General features: G+C 43.3%; 4 protein-coding genes across 8 annotated transcripts in view; 1 reads left to right on the top strand and 3 right to left on the bottom strand.

The window, feature by feature from the left end:
• zc3h13 (zinc finger CCCH-type containing 13) overlaps positions 1–4,815 on the bottom strand; it is a 13,214-nt gene extending 8,399 nt beyond the window's left edge. The window contains exons 1-10 of the mRNA XM_032556422.1: positions 4,670–4,815; positions 3,362–3,538; positions 3,027–3,130; positions 2,829–2,943; positions 2,558–2,669; positions 2,276–2,442; positions 2,044–2,192; positions 1,728–1,928; positions 1,150–1,314; positions 107–450 (exon numbers count right to left, since the gene is read on the bottom strand). Coding sequence (XP_032412313.1) covers positions 107–450; positions 1,150–1,314; positions 1,728–1,928; positions 2,044–2,192; positions 2,276–2,442; positions 2,558–2,669; positions 2,829–2,943; positions 3,027–3,130; positions 3,362–3,529 — 1,525 coding nt within the window. The 5' untranslated portion in view covers positions 3,530–3,538; positions 4,670–4,815. The remainder of the gene's footprint in view (positions 1–106; positions 451–1,149; positions 1,315–1,727; positions 1,929–2,043; positions 2,193–2,275; positions 2,443–2,557; positions 2,670–2,828; positions 2,944–3,026; positions 3,131–3,361; positions 3,539–4,669) is intronic.
• Positions 4,816–5,448: 633 nt separating this feature from the next.
• cpb2 (carboxypeptidase B2 (plasma)) lies at positions 5,449–8,808 on the bottom strand. Its single transcript, XM_032556443.1, has 11 exons — positions 8,691–8,808; positions 8,317–8,392; positions 8,103–8,227; positions 7,921–8,029; positions 7,736–7,837; positions 7,255–7,359; positions 7,047–7,157; positions 6,414–6,504; positions 6,111–6,313; positions 5,944–6,028; positions 5,449–5,872 (listed from the first exon to the last, which is right to left on the bottom strand). Exons 1-11 carry the CDS (start codon positions 8,765–8,767, stop codon positions 5,649–5,651), a joined length of 1,308 nt encoding a protein of 435 aa, XP_032412334.1. The 5' UTR covers positions 8,768–8,808; the 3' UTR covers positions 5,449–5,648.
• Positions 8,809–9,044: 236 nt separating this feature from the next.
• On the top strand, positions 9,045–12,541 carry alg11 (ALG11 alpha-1,2-mannosyltransferase). Its single transcript, XM_032556442.1, has 5 exons — positions 9,045–9,151; positions 9,774–9,995; positions 10,114–10,485; positions 10,559–11,124; positions 11,319–12,541. The coding sequence occupies exons 1-5, from the start codon at positions 9,105–9,107 to the stop codon at positions 11,600–11,602; spliced, it is 1,491 nt and encodes a 496-aa protein (XP_032412333.1). The 5' UTR covers positions 9,045–9,104; the 3' UTR covers positions 11,603–12,541.
• Positions 12,542–13,203: 662 nt separating this feature from the next.
• Positions 13,204–18,814, bottom strand: part of raph1b (Ras association (RalGDS/AF-6) and pleckstrin homology domains 1b) — a 40,308-nt gene continuing 34,697 nt past the window's right edge. For 3 of the 5 annotated variants that reach the window (XM_032556425.1, XM_032556427.1, XM_032556426.1), the window contains 4 exons: positions 18,262–18,360; positions 18,054–18,174; positions 17,834–17,970; positions 13,204–17,751 (listed from right to left, as the gene is read on the bottom strand). In XM_032556425.1, coding sequence (XP_032412316.1) covers positions 15,352–17,751; positions 17,834–17,970; positions 18,054–18,174; positions 18,262–18,360 — 2,757 coding nt within the window. In that variant the 3' untranslated portion in view covers positions 13,204–15,351. The remainder of the gene's footprint in view (positions 17,752–17,833; positions 17,971–18,053; positions 18,175–18,261; positions 18,361–18,814) is intronic. The other 2 variants (XM_032556424.1, XM_032556423.1) reach the window with 1 other exon arrangement.

Here is an 18,814-nt window from a genome sequence, read left to right on the forward strand (position 1 = left end):
GTTTATAGACGAGACACAGAAGTTTAAGAGCATTCAAGAGGAAATTCTAACTACAGCTGAATTCATCAGTGGAGTCTTGAGACATGCCACAAAAAGCAAAAGATACCGTCTCTGTGGTCGTGTCTGCGCTCCTGGATGGGCGGGGTCCGTTCTCGGTCGCCGCGACTTCGCTCTCTGCCCCTGGAGTGGTGGCGGGCGGGGCTGGACCTGTCGGACCGCCGGTGTGGGGAGGAGGCGTCGTGAGAGGCGGGAGGCGATCGGGAGCGACGAGAGTGGAGAGGCGAAGAAGCAGTGACCTGCACCGCGGAGCTCCGGTGGTAGGAGGGGGAGGAGGAGCGGCGCCGGCGAGGGGAGGGGGAGAGACGATGGGCGGAGGAGCCCGACTGGGATGAGGGGGAGTGGTGGCGGGAGGAAGTGGGGCTGCGTTGGTGGCGCAGCGGGGAAGGAGACCTGCGGCGACAAAACCAATCCCTCATCACTACTGTGTTTCACTAATAGATCGGGTAAAGTAGGAAGAACACTTTCCCATGGTAACATTTAGCACTTTTCAAACATTTTTAATGTACAATTTCAAACTTCTCTATCACCACTTTGGAGATAAAAATTTTTTAAAGGAACTAAATCACATATAATTTATTACTATTAATAATGATAGTATTTTATACGGATGCTCCGATCAGGTTTTTTGCTGCCAATTCTGATACTGATCATCCATGAGGCCGATCTCCGCCGATCAGTGATCTTTGCCGATCGCCTGGAATGGCTGTTAATTTTTTGGTTTAGGTAAAAATAATGATAAAAATTAACCTGACTGGTCTGAGAAAGTTGCATAAAAATCTCCAAAAAAAATGTTCTTGCCAAATTATCTGGCATTTACCAAGTAGAAAACTTTTGGTGATTCTAGTTGACCTAAAACAAGAGAAGTTTGGTCTGATTTACCTACAGAAAGTCACAAAAAATGTAGGTGTCTTTTAATTATCTTTAAATATCTGGTTTCAACTGTACATAACGCTTTCCAAATTTAGACTTTTATTCAAACGACAGATTGAACTTCATAATAAAACAGTTTTAAGGTCATACATATAATTCAAGCATTTTCAAGGATTTCCAGCAATCCTAAGGGACGCTAAAAAGAGAACCTGGACAAACCTTTGAGGGGGGAAGGCTAGAGACGAGGCTTTATGGGAAGCTTTGGGAGAAGCTGACTTCTTCCTAGCTGGAGGAGAAGAGTCTCTGGAAGGAGACGACACGCTGCCCGAATGCTCCTCTGACGTCAGCGCACGCTTGGCCTTGTGGGAACTCTCTGAACGATCCCTAGAAAAACGGAAGAAAGCAAAGTAATTACGGCAAAAATTATAATAAAAGACATTTTGTTTAACAAATCTGGTAAATTGTGTGAATTTAAATGTGGGTTTACAAACATGTGAACCAGCTTTTTTGCATCAACTTGGATTGCAAGGCATGTTAAAAACAAAAAAATTGGGGTTGTACTAGAAAATTAGAACAAAATCAAACAGCTTGGCCAATGTACAAAGCATTCGGTGGAGGCAGCATCATGTTTAGAAAGTTCAGAAGAAAAAACTTTAACAAAGTGTCATTTTTCTTCCATGTCATCTTTCTGCACCAATTTATGTTGGTATTTGACATAAAACAAGAAAAATTAATATATGTTTTCATAAATTATAGACAAAGGAGAGAATAAGAAAACTTTGGTTGCAACAGCTGACCTGCGTTTCTCCTTCTTCTCTTTGTGTTTTTCCGTATCTCTGCCCCGATCTTTCCCTTCCTTCTGCTTCTCCTCGGTCTTCTCCTTGTTTTTGTGTTTGCCTTTATGCTTCTTCCCGACCACAGGAATGTCCAGCGGGACAGGGGGAGGAGGACTCGGCGTGCGGGGGCCTTTTTTCTTGCTGTGGCTCGCTTTTGTTGGTCTAACAAGACATAAAACACAAATTTATATAAAAACCATCGCTTTCTGCGACTTCAACTTAAGTTTAGTCACTGCAAGGAGGTCAAAACCATCTTCTCAAAAAGATTCCTCCATACCTGGTTGTTTCTGACACAGCTAATGCCAGTGCTAGCTTCTTCTCCTTCTTCCCAGACCCCACCCCTTTGACTCCACTCTTGTGTTTCGGGGAGCCGCTGGACTTTCTGGACACGGGCGACTCTTTGGAGCTCAGCAGCTCATCAGAGACCTGTTGGATGGAAAGGATCAAATCGAGAACCACGGTAACAACCAAGCTGCGTCTGAATCTTTGAGCAATCTGGCGCCTCTTACCTTCGGCAAACCCGTGCTTCTGGTTTTGGCGGGGGCCTCGTCTTTCTTGATGACTATATCTTCTCTCTTGTCCAGGTTCTCCTGCTCCAGCTGCATCAGTTCTCGCTGGATTTTCTGCCGCTTCATCTCGAGGGATAACTCGTAGTCGTAGTCGCCGATATCAGAATCTGAACGACAAATGGGAGGAGATAAATGTTTAGTGCAAAGAAACACACCAGGCGTAGCATTTTATGAGACATAAGAACATTCTGTATTATTATTATTATTATTGTTATAATGCACCTTCACGATTAGTTTCCCACTCTGCAGGCTCTTCTTCACTGGCCGGGGTACGCTCCTTTGTGATCTTTATGTCCTCCTTCTCTCTGTGTCGCCCTCTAGAGGGATCTCTCTGCTATTAAAAGCAAAACTTACAAATCACTCAAAGTGTACGTCTATAAACCGTTCTATTTATTGTTTTTGATTAACCTGGGCTTAAAACAACATCTTAAGGGTTCCAATCTCAAAAGAATGAGTCATTACTACTAGAAAAACACTCCGCAGCAGAACTTACTCTCACTGTGGGGGATGTGGGCTCGTCTAGGTCTCGCTTTAGGTTTTCCGGGTCAACATCTTGTCTTTTATTCTTCATCCTCTCCCGCAGGTCACCTGTGGGCCTCTCGGTTGTCCTGCTCGCACAAACAGATACGCTCAGCGTTTGGTTCGATGCGGGCAGAAAGAGGCACGAATCTGATCTGCATGCAGGTCTTACCGGCTGAAGGTGAATCCTTTGCTTCGTGGCTGAGTTCCATGTGTGTAGCGGCAAGTGTTGCCGTAACTGCAGGTACCTGTCTTCAGCCAATTTCTGCAGTGACTCTGAAAAGAGACGCACGGGTTAACCTGAGGACTTTCATGTCTTAAAATCCACATTTTTCCAGACTAAAATGAGAAAAGGTCCCATTCAAAGGCATACATAGTATTTTTCCTTTTGTGTTTATAGCAGAAGTTTCTATCCAGCTGATACGTTAAATATAAAACCACTAAAAACAACATATGGATAACCAGATTTATGGATGTAGGTGAAGCGGAAAAGTGAATGACACATACATCAGCAGCATTACTCCCCGTGCTGGGACCAAGTCTCTCAAACACGCTGGGCCGGCGAGACGGGGCGGCGGGGTTGGTGGTGCTGCTGGTTGTGGCGCTGCTGCTGCTCCCGCTGTCCGAAATGGTTTTTGAATTCTCCACTGTCACCTTCCGCCTGATCTTGGACATTCTGCAGGACTGGGAAAGATTGCAGTATGGATAGATTGTTGGTTTGAGCCAATTTTTATGTTGGACTCACATTTTTAGTCTCAATAAACGAATCAACTGTCAACATGATGCTCTTTGCAAAAAAATATCAGGTATAGATTAGGGATAAGATGCTTTGGTGAATTACCAAAAACTCAGCAGTACATGCTCTACATCAGTCAAGATGGAAATCTATTCTATTTTTGACCTTTATAGATATAAACTGTTTTATTAGTTTTGTGTTTTCACAAACAAGCAAAGAAAAACAAAGAAAAACTGTCGCTGTACTATGTCACATTCATATCATATCATGTCTTCGTTGCTCCTGTGCCTAACCTATCGCCATAATGGTCGCCAAACTTTTACATACTTGATTAATACTTGAAAATAAGACAGACCTTTATATTTTTTAATAAATACTTCTTATCGTCACTTTTATAGCTTTCATAGTAGTACCACAAAATACTGTGATAAAACCTTAGCGTCCGTATCGCCCACCCCTATGCATGACCATTTATTTAATTGTGGTACATATCATCACATTATTATTATTATTAGTAGTACTGACCAAAGAAGTCGTAATTATGCATCCAACATAACGCAGCAACAAATCAAACAAAATACAATCATATGGCAAAAAAAGCAAGGTAATGTTTAAATCTTTCCTTCTGTAATCTAACGATTTGCGTAAATTTCTAATTTTTCTGACCGGTGGCTGAGTTTTTGTCTTAATGCCGTTGATTTCATAACACTGCAAAAGACATTCCAGCAAATCTGGTTTTAAAATTTGCATAAGTCATGCCGATAAGAGTTAGTGAGGAAAACAGCAATGAATGAGCAACAAACGCATCAACACTGCTCTGCGGCTCAAACAAGTTAGAATTAACGCTGCAAAGCTCAAGGTTTTCTAGTCAGTTTTTATCTAAATATTTAGTCATAATACTGCACCATATTCTCATTTAATCTGTATGAGAATTCATTTTAAATACTAAGCGGTATCGAAGCTATAGCTTTTGACTACTTCATACGCAAATTGAGGCTAATGCTAACATTAGCATGGGCCGTGGAGCAATTTGCAGCAGAATACAAGCTAATAATGCGGATGTATAAACTAGGTCTCACCCAGGATATAGTTTTGGTGTCGCATCTACTTTAGACTAGTTAGCGGAGTGAGCGCTTGTTAAAATAACAAGGCTTATTCTTTCAAATCAAAGGCGAAGGTTGCCCTGAGAGGCGACATGTTGGCGGAGAGTCGCTCACCGTTCTTCTTCTATGGTATTGTTAGGGGAACTTTGTAGGTAGCTGACTCAATACCGCCACCGGCGACTTCCTAATACATTTCACTCCTCTACGGAAGAGGATTGGAGCCTTTGGGGGGAAAACAGACTTAATCTAAGAATTCAGAGAAAAAAGAAAAGAGTAACTTCTAAGATTTAAGTCTGAACTCTTAGAAAAAATAGAAATTCTGACTTTAATCTAAAAATCCTGACTTTAATCTCAGAGTGACTGAAGCTATCCCTATAATTTGTGCACCTTTTTCAACAACCATTTTACCTTCCACTCAACTTACCATTTTTGTTTTGATGCAGCACTTCAGTTTTCTCTAAAGCAAATGAGTGTTGAACAACTGACAAGGCAGAAAACAAAACATGTTTATTAAAAATCCCTCAGAAAATTTCTCAAAATTTCAGAGAAATTCAATTTTACTCTATACAATAAATAAATGTAATTTATTGTTAAAAAATTTACAAATTATTTTTCTTCAATTTTTCATGAAAAACAAGCTGCTGATCATCAGTGGCACCACTGAAGGGGGATCGGCAGACCCATCCACCATAGGGTCATGTATGCATATAAAAGATAACACAATTACATTAAAAAGAGGAGAAGACAAACTTCAATGAGTTTCATTTATTTATTTACTTGCGACTGTGTTATATTTTTTATCCATTATTGTGAAATACGCCTGGCGACACTTCTTCCTATAGATATAAACATTTTCCAACGCTCTTGTACATTTTGGCTAATGTTGTGATGCTTCAGCGTATTCAGTGTCAGGAGGTGTAATTCAAAAACTGCTGAAAACATTTAAATTCACAACTCAAGCTGCAGGTCCAGCTTGACGGGAACTCGTTGCAGCTTGGGGTTTCTCCATGACCTTCAGAGCAATGGTCTTCACCGCGAGCAGAGCTTCATTGCAAGCGCCCTGAATGTCGGATGGCGGCAGCAGGAAGCCATATTTGCCACGGTCCTGGAGCTCAAACGTGAAGGAGTATTTAATGCCGAGATTATACGCCCAGTCATCAGAGCCACCGGGAGCCAGGTCTGCAGACGGAAAAGGTAAAGGTAATATGTGCCTTTAATAAGTCAAAGGTCAACAAATAAATATTCCTTACAAATTATCTGTGCTCCTGCTCCATATGTGTAGATGTTCTTGTAATATCTCTTGATGTTATCTGCAGCAGTTTTGACCATCTCGTACTATAAAAAAAAAGGAAAGAAAATCCATATGGTTTCAGGATTTTGGGAACTTTATGTTTCAGCCAAAATAAATCAATCAGACCAGTTCACTGTGATTCTCGGCTTCATCCTCGGTGCAGGAATATGGGATGATGAGCATCTGAGAGTAGGAGTGGATGCTCAGATAGATCTGAATGGATTCCTTGTGGCTGCGCAGGAAGTTGGCGACGGCCTGAGACTCTGGCTCCGATTCAGGGAAGGGGCCGCAGTAGATTTCAGTGCAGGGATCAGGAGAGGCTCCTGTCGCTAAGTGAAACAGATGATCACACTGAATAAATGATGCGTTCTTTTTTTTTTCTTTTACATTTGTAAAACATGAGAGGGATTTTAATTTTTCTGAACTTACTGCACCAGTTGGCGTCAAAGTTTCTGTTCAGGTCAACTCCGATGCAGGACGTACCCTTTTGGGGGGAACGGTTCTTCCTCCACATTCTGTTCTGAAGCAAAGAGAGAAAAAAAAACTATTTTTCACACAAATTCTCAGGCATTCTCAAGTACACAATTACCCCAGAGACACATGATGCAACTAAATCTTAAATCACAATAAATAAAGTGGAACAATTAGGAAAGCAGAATGGCTATTTAGTAGAATGGTTCAAGGTAAAAGAAAACCTTGAACCATAAAAATGAATAAAGTTACAACAAAAACACTAAAAAAATGTTTATCAAAGGTTCAAAAGGAAGGCTAAATGGACATAGAATACAATTAAAAAAGGGTAAAGCAATAATAAAGAGACTATTAAAAATCAAAAAACATTGCTAAAGAGATCTAATTTGCTGTAACAAAAGACTCAAACCTACAAACTAAGAGCATGAGTTGTAAAACTCTGGAGGGGCTACAATGACCCAGTGCTCAGGTGGGTGAATCTGTTACACTAAAAATCTGAGCTTTATTGAAGTGTGGCAAGAATAAAACCTAAAAAAACAAATAAGCCGTGTAGGAAACTAATCAAACAGTGCGTTTTCCAGATATCCTTACTTTTGTCCAGGTGTATTTGTATCCGTCTGGGTTCATGACGGGCAGGACGTAGAAGTCCATGTTGTCCAGGATCTGAGTCATTTCAGCATTCACGTTGTAAAATGACAGCGACTGTGAAGGAAAAGAGCAGCTGGCTTTTAGATCTCTGGAACAAAAACACTCGGGCAGGTTTTCGGGGGCGGGGGAATCCTAAATAAAGCGTGCTCACGTAGTGGACGAAAAACAAGCAGAAAGCAGGAGAGATCCACTCTCTGGCATGGATCCCACAGTCGATCCACATGGCTTTCTTGTTTGGTCTGTTGTTTAGAGACAGCTGAAACGCAGAAGTGCAACATTGACGTCTCAGACTCACTTCAAATTACAGAAATGGAACCGTCTGGCTCTTAAATGCACCCCTTTGTAAAGATGTGTTAAGAATTTTTTTAAAAAAAGGTTTAACTTCTATGGCAGTAGATTCATCTCACAATGAAATTTTTATTTAACTGTTAAATTGAGCACATTTAATAAGTAGCTTTTAACTAAATCTCCATGGGAACAGTTACTACCACCCCTAAAACTCTCTCTGCATGTGTCACATAAAATATAAAAGAAGAAGACTTAGTAAACTGAAAAAAAACAATGTTTATTGTCAAATTAAACGTTGGGTTTTTAGTGGTTTGGTCATGTTTTTAACACAAGTACAGGTTTACCTTTAGAGCGTACAGCGGCCTTTTCTCATATGAAGAGCCAACAAGAATAGCTTTAACTTTGTCTGGATAGTCATGGGCTGTTCTGTTAATCCAGTCATAGATCTGCGACAAAACAGAATCTTTAAATTTTTTCTATTAAAAGAAAAATAAAAACATTTGAGTTAGGATCTCCCGCAGAGTCTCACATCCTCTAAAGTGTGGTATCTGTAGTAAAACGTGGAGCCACTTCTTGGGTCACCGGAGTCGTTCCTCATCTGCATTTTAATGATCTCATCAGCATTGGGCAGCATCACTCTACAATGAAGATTTCAACACGGTTAAATGTGGCACAAACAAACAGCTCTAATTTACAATGGGAGCGACATACTCATGTGTAATATCGTGTCTCTGCAGCAGGTTCCTGACCGTCTCGGAGCTGTTCCCAGGAACGTAGAGGTGGACTTTTGTTAGCTCTTTGATATTGTGAGGTGAAACGGGCTGCCACAAACCTGTCTGAGAGAAAATGTGCAGCGTTATCGTCTACTGAAAGAAAATAACCTAAAGAGGCAAGTAAACGGTAGTAAAGATGAGAACAGTCCTACCTGGTACTGGGTGGACACATTCTTCAAAATCTCCACTTGTTCTTGAGTGTTAGGGGTGATTGATAAAACTTGGCCACTGCAATAAATGTAAAAAAAAAAAAACCCATCAACTTAAAAAAAATGGATTTCACATTTGCTCAAGTTATAGTTGTCTGATAATAACATTTGTTTGATGGTTTAAGACATTTAAGTGTGACAAAAATGCAAAAGCAGAATTAAATTGTAATACTTTGACAGGAATCTATATACGGTAACTCACCGTTGCTCTTTATGTTTACATAAGTATGTTCCTGTCTGACAAAGTGTTATTTTCTATAGCTTATAGAAATGAAATGCATACATTTTCAAAACTGAGACCAACTAAAGCCATTTACCTTGTTTTTGTGCATTGTCCTGTCTGTAGAAGCAGGTCAAAATTTAAAAAAATAAACAACACCCAAAGAGTCGTCATGATGAATGTCCAAGCTCTGTCCAAACTGTGGGGGTAGGTACAAAATTATTGATTGAAGCTGTGTTTGTTCAAGTAAACTTTACCTTTGAGAAAACAACGAGCAGGGCAGAGATCAGTAGAAACAGTATTATTTAATTAGTTATTAACCAGTGTCATATAAAGCTGTGTAATTTGAATATATGGAAAATTATTCACACAGTTTTGAGTTTTCAACTCGGTTCACAATGAAGCGCTGACGCAGTGATACCCCCTCGCCTGTTGGTGGCGCCAGACAGTTAACTCAATGAGGGGAGCAGAGCAGAAGAGGCTGTGACGCACGGACCGGGCTGACGCAAAGATGTCGGCTCACGATCAGCTGGTGTTGTATTTGTGTGAAATAACGAGGTGAGATGCAAAGAAATAGCTAAAACCAGCGCATAAAAATAATTAGGAATATAAATATAAATTATGCTGGTTCCTGCTTCACTTTGTGCAAAAAAAATGTAATGGGAAAAACAGTAAAATATTGATATTGTCTGTGTTTCTGCGCATCATTAGTCTATTTAATCCATTCTAATTGTAAAAATATGCAAGCTTTTGTTAATGCATTTATGAAATCTATCCTTTAAAATTGTAGTCTTATATCGGGAGTATCCCTCTTGTAAAGTTATGCCCAAAAACTCTGACAGTGTTACTGTGTTGATTTAAATGGTGAAAGAATAGCCTTAAAAGATGAACACATTTTGAACTGAATTAAACAGAATCGTGTTGCCACCAGCGCAGAGCTTGCTCAATATTAGCTGCAGATGAGTGTACAGTCTTCAGTCTGATAAAAACATTTAAAAAATTACAACATACAGCTGCGAAACATATTTCTATTTTTTATTTATGAAACTTTGGAGCGGATGGATATTTTCAGACCTTTTTGCGCCGATTTTGCGGATTTCTCTCTTCCTGTAAACCACTCTGCATCCAATGCAGTACAAACAAAGATGAGCCAAACACAAAGTGCATGTCTTTGTTTCAGGTTGCTGTGGAAGTTGATGCTCCCGCTGCTGCTTCTGTGCATGCTGCTGGTCGCTGTCCTGGTCCTACTGGTGCTGGCCGTCCGCCACTGGCTGCAGAGCACCAGGAATGCTCGCCGGGCGCGGGAAGGTCGTCCCACAGTGGCATTTTTCCACCCTTACTGCAACGCTGGTGGTGGGGGAGAGAGGGTGCTCTGGTGTGCTATCAGGGCTCTACAAAACAGGTAGCAGTAAAATTTTAAAGAAATAGTTGTTCAGTGGGTAAAGAAAATAGTGCTGAATTCTGTATTTTTATTTCATGAAAGTTGCCCTTAGCATTTAATGCAACCAGGCCGTTTGCAGGTACGTGGACATCAACTTTGTGGTGTACACTGGGGACCTGGGCGTGACCGGCCAGCAGATCCTGGAGGGAGCCCGTCAGCGCTTCAACATCGTGCTGCCGCGGCCGGTCCGGTTCGTCTTCCTGCAGCACCGGGTCCTGGTGGAGCCCGGTCTGTTTCCACAATTCACCCTGCTGGGACAGAGCGTGGGGTCCGTCTTCTTGGGATGGGAGGCCCTGACCGAACTGGTCCCGGACCTTTACATCGACTCCATGGGTTACGCCTTCACCCTGCCGCTGTTTCGCTACCTGGGAGGCTGCAGCGTTGGGAGCTACGTTCACTATCCCACCATCAGCACTGACATGCTGTCTGTGGTGAGGGAGAGGAACCCAAGGTAATGCCTATCTGCTTTTACCAAACTGATGCTGCTTGCTATGCACTAGGCTAACAAAGTGCGATTGTCTCAGGTTCAACAACCCAGACTTCATCTCAAACAGTCTGTTCCTGAGCGCCTTTAAGTTGGTCTATTACTGCCTCTTCGCCGTTCTCTACGGGATGGCCGGCTCCTGCAGCGACGTCATCATGGTCAACTCCTCCTGGACCCTCGATCACATCCTGTCTCTGTGGCGCTCCCCAAACCGCACCAGCGTGGTGTACCCGCCCTGCGACGTCAGCGCCTTCCTGGACATCCCGCTGGAGGAGGACGGGGACAGGAAGTGCCACTCCATCATTTCCGTCGGCCAGTTCAGGCCAGAGAAGGATCACCGGCTGCAGATCAGGGCCTTCAAGAAGGTTTTGGATAGAAGGAGGGAGAGGTCGGGCGTCAGGGAGGGGTTGAAGCTCGTTTTGATAGGCGGATGCAGGAACCAGGAAGATGAAGACAGAGTTCTCATGCTTCGGGGACTTTGCCAGGAGCTGGGCGTCGCAGACAGGGTGGAATTTAAACTAAACGTATCTTTTGAGGAGCTGAAGAGGCAGATGAGCAAAGCCACCATTGGGCTGCACACCATGTGGAACGAACACTTCGGAATAGGTAAAAAATAAATAAATTTGATTACCGTCTTCAAAGTGATCATGCAAAATGTCAGCACGTCCTTTTTTTTAATACATTTCTGTTGTGATACATATCTCAAATTCTGTTCGTGTTGTTAAAAAATTCTTAAATTTGAGTGGGTGCAACCTGCAGGAACCCTCTTGTAAACGTGCGCTTACCGTTTTCTCTTCTAGGTGTTGTGGAGTGCATGGCAGCAGGAAAGGTCATCGTGGCTCACAAGTCGGGGGGTCCGAAGCTGGACATCGTCAGACCTTTCGACGGAGGTCAAACCGGATTCCTGGCAGAAGATGAGGACAGTTACGCAGGAGCCATAGAGAAGATCCTGGCTCTGCCGCCTGACAGCCGCCTGCAGATCAGACACAACGCACGCCAGTCGGTGGCACGCTTCTCGGATCAGGAGTTTGAAGCCTGCTTCCTGGAAGCCATGGAGCCTCTGATGGGAACACTGGAGCGATGACCAGCTTTCGATGTCCCAGCTGAGGCATCTTCACCTTAATGCACTCGTGGCTTCATGCAGGACTGGTGTCAAACACGGTTAAATCACTTGTCTCATGTAGAAAACACGTCTTGAATTGAAACCATTTTGTTACAGTGAGGTATTTAGGTGCATAAGGAGCTGCAGTGTGATGTTGGACGTTTTTGTCTATAGTGTACATTTTGTAAAATTCTCAGCGGGAACAAATTACCCTTGATTTAAAACCTGAAAATAGAGGGTTCAAGTAACTGTTTACAAAAAATATTTCTGTCTATTAACATTAAATGTGAATAAAACAAAGATATCGTGTGCATTAGGATTTTATATTCATGTATCAGTTTAAAAGGAGATGTTGAAGTGTAATAAATGCACTGGAATTAGCTTTAGTATGTTTAGTTTTGTCTTTTTGTGCCCTGTCTATTTTAAATTGAGTACATCGTAGAAAAAAAAAATCCAAGGTTTCTGTAAAACAATAAAACAATTTACACAGTTTTTTTGATTATAAAGTAGCAGTCTCTCTGAATGGTTTGTTCTTTCTGGAAAGAAGTTAATCTTTCACAAGATTATATACTTTTTACATTCTCCAGCCTTTGTTGGGACTCTGAACTCTCTAATCATATAACCCAGACACAGACTTAAAGAGGAACGGCAAAAGCAATTGAGGTGGATAAGCATTGCTTGGTGACACTTATGGTGTCATCCAGGACGTTACTAGGATATATCGTCTCGGCTTCCCGATTTGAACCATTAGCATGTCGTCCAGCAACAGTCTTCAGTCGGAGGCCTCTACAGATTTGTTGCAAGATTGACTGTTACTGGAGATCTTTCCTGCCTACTGTCTTACCATCAGCAATTCTGGACATTTGGATAATATAGCATTTAATTTTGCTTTGGAAAAAATAAAATATCCTGCAGAAACAACTGTTTTTTAAGGGTGCTTTCATATTTATTTTACAGAAATTAATATAATTACTACTGTGACAGACTGGCGACCAGTCCAGGGTGAACCCCGCCTCTCACCCGGAACGTTAGCTGGAGATAGGCACCAGCACCTCCCAACCCCACTAGGGACAAGGGTGTACAGAAAATGGATGGATGGATAATATAATTACTTAACATAAATATGATAATCCTGCAACCCTGCAAGTTAATTTAGATTCATTTGTAGACTATTTGAATTATCCCTATGCGGTAATAAGACAGAATCTTATAGCTCAAAACAGATACATAGCAGAAAACATTCCAAGTGTTGTTGAGCCAGAATTAATTACAACTAATATTCATGACATTTATACTGAAGGAAAGCGAGTACTACAATTAGCTCCTCTGTTACTGCAAAAAATAAATAAATAAAATTGATATTTTCTACCACATTTTATTGTTGTTGAACTCCACACATCATGCAACTTTATCACATCATATTAAATTCAACTTTCAGGACTGATTAGCTGGACTACAATAATAAGCCATCTCATCCACAGGTTGTAGAGTAAAATGTGACCACTAGAGGGCGGAGTAGGCCTGTATTTCCAGCCAACACCAAACTCCAAGAGATGCGAACAAATAAGGACTCTGAGACGGGGTTGAGGTCAGGTTTGAACATGTATATTGGGATTTTCAGTTTATATGCAAGAGGAAACATTGACTTCAACCTTCTTTGCATTTACTTCACACTTTACCACATTAATAGCTTACAAACTGCACTCAAGCAAACGTCCCCTCAAGGTGGTTTAAAGATATGCCGACTCAGACAAATGAGAAGCATGTTGAAGAAGTCCTTCAGCGGAGGCAACCATCAAGGAAGCCGACACAAACTCCCTCTGCTTTCAACACCAGTTAAATTATGTGGAAATATTACTGATATGTCATCATGGCACAAAAGGACACGTGGGGAATGGGATACTTCATGGATAGCACAAGAACCCGGAAAATAAAAGTACTGCTGCAAGGCAAGGAAACCCCTTCATGCTCCGCTTTCTAGGCACTGCTGTCCTTGTGCGCTGTCGGCTTAAGCAGCAATGGCACCATGAACAAACAAGACGGGATTCAAAGCACATTCGGTCTAATGCAAGTCTGATGGTGGGTTATTAAATACACGGTGTAATGCTCTGTACATTAACCAGGCGAATACGTCTCCTTCAGTGTGTACTAAGATGAGATTCCAGTTTGTATTCCTGATTTCAAAAGGCGCTGGGAACCAGTGGTGATGTGGGATGAGGTCCAAAAATCAAGCCAACACACAAGGAACTCACACAGATAAACAAACACAGGCCTCCACCTCCATTTAAACACAGTCCCTCCCAATTTTGCATTAAATAATAATAATAAAAAGTGTTTTTTTCCCCCAAGGTGTTTGTAATGAGGCTTCCTTTACATTTGCATTTTTGTAAAAAGATCAATGAATTTTGAACTGAGAAGGTTCTGCAGATACTACAGGTGCATCTCAGAGCTTTAAAATAACATCCAAAAGCTTACTTCAGTAAGTTCAGAAAGTGAAATTACACAAAAAATATATATATCTATTTTTGTTCATTTTGCTTATGGCTTAAAACCCAAAATATAGGTTGCAGAAATGTCACATAAAAGCAATAAAAAGATTTTTAATTCAGAAATGTTAGCGTACTGCTAAGTAAGACTTCAATCTGTGATTGGGGGGCCCTTTTGCATGAGTCAAGGAAGTTAAGATTGATTTGATAATGACCACTAACTCATCTGCATTGTTGTCTCTGTTGTCTCATCTTCCTCTTGATAGAACTCCACAGAATCTCCACTGGGTTTTACATCAAGTGAGTTCAGGTGGTGCCAAGTCCTACTTGAAATTAAAACCAACTTAGAGACGCATGAAGTACCCTAATCTCTCCTGGTAAACCACTGGGCTGATTTTGGATTTGATAAAACATAGCAGAACTCAACTTTCCTTTAAAAGTCTTTGGATAGAGCCAGCTCCTCTAGCATTTATGGATTACCAGTGTGGAGATCCTCAGCATGTAGCATAATATTTCTGTATTAAAATCCTTCTCTTATTTGTCTTATGCAACATTCAAAACTGAATTTTTTCCAATTTTTTTTTAGATTCATTAGTGTAGCAGAATCCCTTTCTTCCTGTGTATATTTGCCTCAATCCTACATGCCAATGTGACCAAACCTTTATCTGGTTTAGACAAAATTTGTTGGCCAGAATTAAAAAAACAAAAACAAAACAATGTTAAATTCATCAGTCTTTAAATTATTTCATACAAAAGAAAACATGGCAGCATTCCTTAATGATCAACTACTACACCAATATATGTAATCATGCATGCAGACAATGCATGTTTCCCTCTCATTCATACGCACACAGAGACAGACACTCAACCCAGGACAACTCCAGCCTGTTATCACATGTGGTTCATGCAGTGATCAAAGCAGAAACATGTGGTCCCAATCCGTTTCTTTGTTTGTATCCAGTACGTGGCATAGCTTTATGGGAATAAAAAAAAAAGGAAAGCAAACACATGATTTGGCTCAGACCTGGATCCTTCATACCTACCTGGTCCAGTCTTAACAGTCTTGGTACTGTTTTACAAAATGCACTGTTTGGATTCGGTGGTCGGATTTGGCTTTTTATATATACAAGATCACCAATTCATCAGTGATCACAAGAGAATTTAAGAAGTTCAGGATTTCATATCAATTTAGCTAATAACGTCTGTTCAGCCAGCTGCGTTGTGTCCTGGTCTCAGAGTTCAACGTTATCCGGTAAGTTTGGTTGCATCCCCGCGTTTGGGCGGTGCGGGTGGTGGTCCTCTTCGCAGTGTTGCATAGCCTGAGATGTTTCCGGACATATAGCCGTCGTTTCCTCCATTGCTCTGCTTCCCCTGGTCCAGTAGCAGCTCCGGGGGCGGCGGAGGCAGCGCCATGTCATCCATGGTCCCCGCTGGGTCCAGTTTGCCGGGGAGGCCTGGACCCTGACGACCCACCGACTTGCGTTTCAAAGTCTGGCTGAGATCCGCCAGGAAGTTGGGCTGACCTGAGCTACCCTTTGGAGATGTGGGTGGAGGTGGAGATATGCCAGGCGGTTCCGGGGTAGTGTTGCTTCGCCGCCCTAGGGTGGGCGGAGGAGTCTTTTTTAGGGAGTTCTTTGCCCATATTGAGTTGCTAACAAGGGAGACAGGCGGCGGAGGAGGGGGAGCTTGGGGTTGAGGGTTTACCACGGCTACCCTCGGGACATCATTGCCTGGAGGCGGTGGAGGAGGGAAAAGCTCAGAGACAGGGGGAGGAGGTGGAAAGTAGGCGCACTCGGGTGGAGGAGATGGAAAGTCACCACCTGCCTGTTTGGCCTGGCTTACTTTAGCTTGAAGCGCCAAAGGTAGGTTAGACAGGTTGAGCTTTCCTGGTTTAGGAGGTGCAGGAGGCCCATTTGAAGGGTCCTTTGAAGGAGATCCAATGGAGGAAGAAATGGGACATGGGGAAGATGGGGTGCTATTGCCCTGGGGAGCAAACTTGCTGAGCAAATTCCTCCTGGATTCCTCGTAAGAGGCTGACGAGTTGGCCTTAATGCTGGAGTTCCTCTGAGGGGTTGGAGGGGGCTTCTTACCACCGAAACTGGAGGAGCCAGAGGGCGATCTCCTCAGTGGAGAGCCCATGTTTCCAGAGGGAAGTGGCGGGGGCGGTGGTGTTGGGCCAGTGATGGGTGCTGGAGGAGGAGGTGGCGGTGGCGGTGGTGGAGGTGGTGCAGGGAAACTGTTGTTGCTCTCTGCTGGAGGAGGGGGGAACTCTGGAGACAGCAGCTGTTGGCTACCGCCAGGCTGCCATTTTGGTTTCGTTTTCACAGCAGGAGGGGAGAGTGGGGCTTTAGGGTACTCAGCATGGTTGACTTGGGATGAAGCTCCTGGAAACTGACTTGCCAACTGCTTCACCAAAGACATGGTAGGTACAGCTCCCGCGGAAACGCTCACTGTCTTAGTCAGGCTGTGCTGCTTGGGGAGGGTAGGCGGAGGATGGTTGTGACCCTGCTGGAGGCTGGGCTGTTTCTTTAGGTGAGAAGGTGCAGGAGGGGGAGGTGGAGGTGGGGGTGGAGGCGGTGGAGCTGGATTTGGAGCAGGAGGGAATGGTGATACTGGGGACATGGGTTTGGGTGCAGTGTGAGGCATAAAACCAGGAGTGAAGGTTTTGGGTGGAGCTTGGGGGGGTCCAGGAGGAGGTGGAAACTGTGCTGGTATTGAGCACTGCTGGGGTGGCGGAGGAGGAGGTGGGGGTGGCGGTGGAGGCGGTGGAGGTGGTGGTGGTGGTGCTGGAGCAGGCGGTGGGGAGTCCTCAAGATCCCCGTTATGAGACAGCAGTTCCCGTGGCGGACTGGGAAACCGCTCCTTTAGCGCCTGCTTCAGCCCGTTGGCGTGAACAGTCTGTCTCATGGGGGTTGGTGCAACAGGTGGAGGCAGAGGCGGAGGAGGAGGAAACATCATGTCGCTGGCATGAAGCGCAGGAGGTGGTGGGATGAAGGAAGGAGGAGCAGCTGGGTTAAAAGGGCCAAATCGCAAAACCGCCATCGCGGACCCTGGGGTTGGCATTGACGGCGGAGGTGGAGGCGGAGGAGGAGGTGGGACGTTGGTCCTTGCAGCAATATGATTTACGTTGGGCTTGATGACCTGTGCAGGTGGCGTCGGAGGTGGAGGCAGGACTTGCTTAGCCGTCGCCGGTAGCTTGTGAGAAGTCTTCTGGTTCTGCAGCCGGGTGATGGTGCTGTACTTGTACATGGTGGGGGCCGGCGAGTGGTGCGACACCATTTGCAGTGGAGGTAGTGGAGGAGGTGGTGGCGGGAGTGGTGGTGGAGGGGGTGGAGGTGGACTGGGAGCAGCAGCTGGTTCCTGCTGATCGTAACTAATGCTGGGCTGCGGCTCTGGAGACTTGGGTGGCGGATGTGGAGGTTGTACCGTCTCTGGGGGTGGTGGTGGTAGCATCTGGGGAGGTGATGGAGGCCGATGTGGTTGGATCACTGTCGGTTGTTGCATTAAAGATGGCTGAGGTGGGTGCTGCTGCTGCTGCTGCTGCTGCGGAGGGGGAGTGAGGATGGGGTGGTCAACTGAATGCTGACTGTGATGCCGGTGGCTGTGGGAGGAATGCGTTGATCCACGCGACGCCTCCATCCTGATCTGCTGAGCAAATATAAGCAATAAATAAATCACAATCTCTTATTTAACATACATTTTAATGTCTGTGGACAGAAAATCATACTTTAGAATTCTCCTCCATCTGGGTTCCTCTCTTCCAGGCTTCAGAGAAAATGGAGCTCACCACACTCTGGGACCGGCCATGAGAGGAGGCTGTGTCTACTCCACTGTCTGAATGACCTGAATGATTGGACTGGGACTCTGACAGGATGCAAACACAAGAACCTTCTTTTTAACTTCATGCTGCATTATCAGTGGAGTCTGTGATTGGAAAATAAACTCACCAGGTATACTGGCAGAACTGGAGCCTGACCGAATGCTGGAGGTAGACAGAGATGACCAATCATAGGCTGCCTCTGTCCTCTTCATTGCTTCCTGGTAGTTCACATATAACTGCTTGCCATACTATAGATAAGTACAAACTTCAAGTCATTTATGAAAATACATATAAAAACATTGCTGATTGGCCAAAGTGAACTGATTTGGACTCACCTTGGCGATGCGGATGCCGTTCACCCACTGGTGCAGGGTCCTAACATCGTCACAGCAAAGGTATTTGATGTACTGAGACTTCTTCTGGATTTGGGGATGCTGATAAAGCAAATAAAAGTAAATAAACAGCCCCATCTAGTGGCTACAGCTTGCATAAGACATAACAACAGGACAAAATATTTCCCATCAATAATCAGAATTTTGCTCAGTAAAAATCAAAAGGATTTAGGATTTGATATACTGTTGAAAGACCCAATCTCTCTCTGGTCGTATGGTTAGAAAATAAAGTTTTTTAAAAAATGTTTTCCTTACTAAGCTACATGACTACATTTTCACACCTCTTCATCTTCTTTAATTGATTTGTTTATTTCTCTCAATCCTTTAGCTTCTCCATAATAATAATGTAATTTTCAAGTTTGAACATTTCCAATGTGTCTCTCTAGTAGTTTTTAATTAATTTGTTGGGTTTTTTCTTAAACATCTGTAAAGACTTTTTTACAATTATAGATAAAGTTTGATTTACTTATACATCAAACTTTAACTCTTAACCGGA

This window comes from Xiphophorus hellerii, chromosome 24 (genome assembly GCF_003331165.1).
Source record: "Xiphophorus hellerii strain 12219 chromosome 24, Xiphophorus_hellerii-4.1, whole genome shotgun sequence".
NCBI classification, from domain to species: Eukaryota; Metazoa; Chordata; class Actinopteri; order Cyprinodontiformes; family Poeciliidae; genus Xiphophorus; species Xiphophorus hellerii.